A 5,095-nucleotide genomic window follows, 5' to 3' on the forward strand; every position below is an offset into this window, starting at 1 on the left:
GGTACTTCGGGATGGCTGGGAGCAAAAGCACACAGGGCGCAGCTACGTGAAGGTGGGCCCAGGGCTGGGCCACCCACCCCAGCCCCACCCCTGTCGGGTATTGAGAAGGCCGTTTCTATCTTGACCTAACTTGGGCAGAAGGGGCAAAGCCTCCAAAGACGTTCGAGCGTGCGTGATATTTCAAAGAAAACGAGTTGTCTGTCGGTGAATGCTTACTGAGAGACTAAAGTCTGCAAGTAGGAGGAGTGTCTGGAATATCATTCAAGTAGGAAAATTTTATCACAACATCTCAAAAGGCCGATTTCAGTGTCGCCCCCCGCCCCCCTCCGCCAATAGCCACAGCTTTGGGGAATGACATTATCGTTCAAATAAACACGACACAGGAAGGCATCAAATGTTATCTTTTCTAGTAACTGTGCTATAACCATAAGGTCACTCTCAGGTATGATTTCTGAGTAATCAGGACATCGCCAGCAGATTTCCAGCACCCCAGCGTAAGTGGGTACCTTGCAGGAAGGCATGAAGCCCCCAGTCCTAACAAGCTGGAGAGACACTCGCACTCCAGGTGGCAATTGTACTGATCAGTGTTTCTATTATTAACTTGTAGGAAACTCATCACTGCCAATTCCGGGGGCTGACAACAGCCACCAGGGGCCGCCAGCTCCAATCCCATGTGCACTGCGACGCTTTTCCATATTCTATTTGTATTTCCAGGGCTAATAGGCTTGCAACTCACAAATTAGTGCAGTAAGTGACCCCTCCCCCAAAAAAGAAAAGACAGGAAGGCTTGTTCTGGAAGGTTTGGCGGAATGAATTTTGTTAGTGCAAGCACGGGGAAAGTTTGTTGCTAATATCACAAACGGCACGTTGTATCCAGCAAGATGGTCCCCGCGCACAGGAAGCATCTGTCGGGTACCCAGCCTCAGCACAGCGGTTGTCTGACCCTCCCAGACCCCCATCCCTCGAGCTAGAATAAACTGGCTGGGAACGGACAGCCAGGGGAGGGCACGCTCGTAGGGTGAACCACGGCAGCGACGGTGTTAAGTCTGCGGACACGCACGGCATAATGGACTTGGGTTTGTTTCACGTGTAGTGAGGAGACACATCCAGTTTGATGGTGCGCAACATGGGTGAGACACGGACTCTGAGAAAGCCGCCACGGGGGACTGGGGCGTTTGGGGGCCCAGGGTGGAGAGGACCGACACGCTGCTGCTGAGGGCTCCCCCTCCACTGCCCCTCAGACGCTACACCTCCGGGAGCAGCTTTCCCCAACTTACATTTAAAGGCTTTTGGTGAGGTTTCGCTGGTCTGAATCTTTGGGGCAAGCACGCGCTTGCCAAAAACCTGAGCGTCAAAACTTGCGTAGTCGAAGGTGACCTTGGAGAACCTCTCCAGCTCCTTGGCCAGGTTGGCCCTGGGTGTGGTGGAGGCCACGCTGGGCCGGTAGCTTCCATACGGAGGGACCTCGAGCTGCTTTGCGAAGCACATGGGCCTGGGGCGTGAGACAGAGATGAGAATCACGAAGACAGGACGCAAGGACCCTGTGCTGTTCATCCCAATGCCCCGTGCCGTGGCCTGGCCCAGCCATCCCTCAGACCCCGGCGCGGACAGAGACCCAGGCAGGCCCTCCCTCACATCCACCACTACGGGGTGCCTAGGGGCTGATGTGCAGGAAGAATTGCCACAGGGACGGAGCACTAGGAGCCCTGAAGAGACAGTGTGCGTCCCCTTGCGGACCGCGTCAGCAGAGGGGGAGCGAGGAGAGCAGGTTTCTGAGCCCTTTGCAGGGAGCCCTAGAGGAGGATCCTTAGGGTGGCAGGCAGCCAGGGCAGGATTCTGGGGGTGGAATAACTTACAATTCCCCAGAGGGGAGGGGGCGGGGGTGCCTGGAGGGGACACGGAGGCGTTTCTGAGAATCAGCCTCAGGGCGGCAGCGAGGGGCCTATAGCCCCCCAGGTCGTCTGCTGAAAGTCACCTGAGATGCCCCTGGAGGGGCTGCTGCAAGGGTTAAAGACGGGCATGAAAGGACGCTGCAAGCATTCAGCCACTGTTACTGAAGCTCTGAAAGAGCTCACATCTTTAAATGCACAAGAGATGCTGCGAACACACCAGCCCTGACAGCACTGGAGCCACGGCGGGAGGAAGACCAGCCCGGCACAGAAAGGCCACAGGGCCTGTACTGCTCTGCGGAGGGGCTCGTGTACCAGTCAGCTCAGAGAGAAGAGCGGAGGAGGCCTGGGAGAGCCGCGCAGTGACTTCAGTCTGGAAAAGGTGGGTGGGTAGAATTAAGAAGGAGCCAGTCGTGAGGCCCCCAAGGTGCCAGGCACTATGGGAACCTGAGTGTGACCCGAAAATAGGAGCCGGGTGCCAGGAAGACCCTGCAACCACGATAGGCTGGCTCTGAAGGGCCTTGCGAAACCGATGGCTCTCCTTCCCCAGCAAGGGCAGGGGGCCCCGCTGGACCAGCCAGTGGCATCTGAGAAGTGGCTGGCGAGGGCTCAGGCACCCCTGGGGGGAGACGAGTCCTAAACTTAACGTCTGTGCCACGTTTTGGTGGCTTCCTCAGCCGGGGCTTCCGCCAGCAGCAGACTCAGTGTCCGTGATGCCCACAAAGCTTTGCAAAGATTCTCCCCACACCCTGGGGTACAACATCCAGAAACGTGGCCCCACGCAACACCGGGAGCCTGGATGGAAAGCTCTGAACCCCGGCCACAACTGCTACCATTCTGGCCTCCGCACCGAGGGCCCGGGAAACAAGACATCCCTGCCTCATCCAAGCCTCGTGAGAAACTTCTGAAGTCGATAACGCTGTTGTCCCACTTTGACAGGCAAACAAACTGAGTCACACTCCTGGGGCACAACCTCCACATTTGGCACCTGTTTGGCCCCCACCCTGGCCTCGCCAAGCCTTACCTGCCTGGTAGTTTGACATTTTGTCAGTGACTTGGATCAAGGCAAGAAACCCGACAAGAAGCCAGAGGAACAGGAATAAGATGGAGGAAAGAAACAGCTTGCACCATCGTGAGCGCCACCCGCTTGAGAGAAGCCAGCTGGAGTGCAGGGCGCCCCAAGGACAGGGCTGCAAGGGCTCCCCAGTGCGGGAGGGCCAGGCCCAGCCCGGAGAGCACTTGCACGTGACCCTCTGAGGCCAAGGTGGGAGGCCACGCTCCTCAGGCAGGGGCTCTGCCAGGCACATGCCAGGGAAGGGACAGGTGGGTGACGGAGGTGGCCCGCCCACCTCCAGACCATGGTCTGTGCCGTCGCCCATGCTCGTGACAGCCGGACGCCGGGCCTGTGCAGGGCACTGTGGCCCTGGTCTCCCACACTCTCCTTTGGGAGACAGACGTGGAACAGAGAGTCTAGACGGGATGACCTGTCAGTTCTAGCTCCTCGGAGATGAGGGAGCAGGGAGTCCACTGAGCAAGGACACGGGGGTGAGGGAGAGTCCCCCAGCATGGTGGGCGCCAGAGAACCGGTCCCACTGGGAGGGGATTCTGAAGGCAGGCTGCCGGGGAGTGTGTGGCCTTGGGAAAGTTCCTCAGCCTCTGGCCTTGTTCGTGGCACCTACAGGGGCCTGCGGGTGAGGTCACACTAAGCAGACTCGCTCTGAATGCTCTTTCAGGAGCCCCCTCATTGATGAGCCATGTCTACACGCACGCACGGGTGCACACACACTCACACGTGTGCATATGCACCTAAACACACAGCACCTCAAGGGTCACGGGGAGTGGCACTCCGGAGGGTGCCGCTGGCACCCACTCCCCTCCCCAGTTCAGGGTCCGTCCTGGGGTGAGCAGCTCCCAGGGCTCCCTAGACAGCAGGGGTCCTTGGCTGGTGCAACCCACTCTCTCCAAACAGGACCAGCGACTCCACAAACAAATCCCTGAACAATCCCAAGCGGTGACATCAGACACCCTTGGGGAGAGCGAGGCAGGGGCAGCCGTGCGGGCCTCGGGGCCCACGAAACCACCCTCCAAGTCCCCCCCTGGGAGACAGCAGCACACACGTGCACATACACACGAGTGTGGACACGCACACACAGCGGCGGAGAGGCGAGAAGCCCCCTGGGCACTTGGGGAGGCAGCCCGTGAAGCCAAGCAGGACCCTGCAGGGCCTTCCCGGGTAAAAATAAAAGCCCCTGCGCATCCCTGATTCTTGTTTGTAGGAAAAAATAAAAAAACAGTCTTTAAGCCCCCTAGGCCTTCCCACCCAGTTCCAAAGAGCAGGTTCAATCAGTTAATAGGACAACAGAGTCACAGGACTCCTAGTTCCTCCTGAAGAGACAGAGGTAACAATCTGACACGTATCTCTGAGTCATTCTGCAGAAACTAAGACCCCCACCCGGTGGAGGATGGTGATGACATGCTGACCGCAAGCACGTGGACCCCAGACTGGTTGGAACTGTAAGGCTCAGGTTCCCGAAACATCACCCAATTCCCTCACCATCAGCTGAACAGAAGAGGTTCCACGAGCTGATCACCCATCCTGGACCCTCTCCCCTCACACTGGCTGTAAAGACCCTGCCTGAAAGCCATCAGGGAGTCGAGTCTTCTGAGCACGAGCCGCCTGTCCTCCTTGCTCGGCTCTTGTAATAAACCTTTCTCCGCTCCAAACTCTGAGCCAGTTTTGGTTTTTTGGCCTCACTGCACATCAGGCACATGAACTTGGGTTCGAAAACACCCCTCCCGGTCTGTGATTCATTTCACTCACCTGAGGATCCGATCCGAATTGGAGCTATTCTTGGAAGGATCTCCCGTCTGTGGCTGTTGCTTCTCATGAGATTTGGCTAATTTTTCGGCAGCAGCAATGGGACACCCAGACAAACTAGAGAAAGGACAGGAGGACAGCTGAGCCCTCCTCCAGGCCCCACCCGTCTGAGCCGGGAGCCAGGCGTCAGCAGGAGCTCAGGGAAGGCTGCCTTGCCTATAGAGGGGCCTTTCCCCCAGGTCTGTCCTCAAGCCCTCAAAGCACCTGCTGCTCAGTCAGCTTCTGTTTTTGGAAATTCTAAGCCAATGACACAGAGACAAAACGCACCCTAAAGTTCTTCAAGGCTCTGAGCAAAGGCACCTCCTCTGGGTGGGGGGGGGTGGGGTGG

The 5,095-nt window shown here is 57.8% G+C and overlaps 1 protein-coding gene across 1 annotated transcript in view; it reads right to left on the reverse strand.

The window, feature by feature from the left end:
- The window catches only part of MYT1 (myelin transcription factor 1), a 45,000-nt gene that overhangs the window by 17,750 nt on the left and 22,155 nt on the right, over positions 1 to 5,095 (reverse strand). The window contains exons 9-10 of the mRNA XM_007462268.1: positions 4,711 to 4,824; positions 1,278 to 1,492 (exon numbers count right to left, since the gene is read on the reverse strand). Of these exons, the coding sequence (XP_007462330.1) occupies positions 1,278 to 1,492; positions 4,711 to 4,824 (329 nt within the window). The remainder of the gene's footprint in view (positions 1 to 1,277; positions 1,493 to 4,710; positions 4,825 to 5,095) is intronic.

Source organism: Lipotes vexillifer, unplaced genomic scaffold, assembly GCF_000442215.2.
Source record: "Lipotes vexillifer unplaced genomic scaffold, Lipotes_vexillifer_v1.1 scaffold1798, whole genome shotgun sequence".
Classification (NCBI taxonomy): domain Eukaryota; kingdom Metazoa; phylum Chordata; class Mammalia; order Artiodactyla; family Lipotidae; genus Lipotes; species Lipotes vexillifer.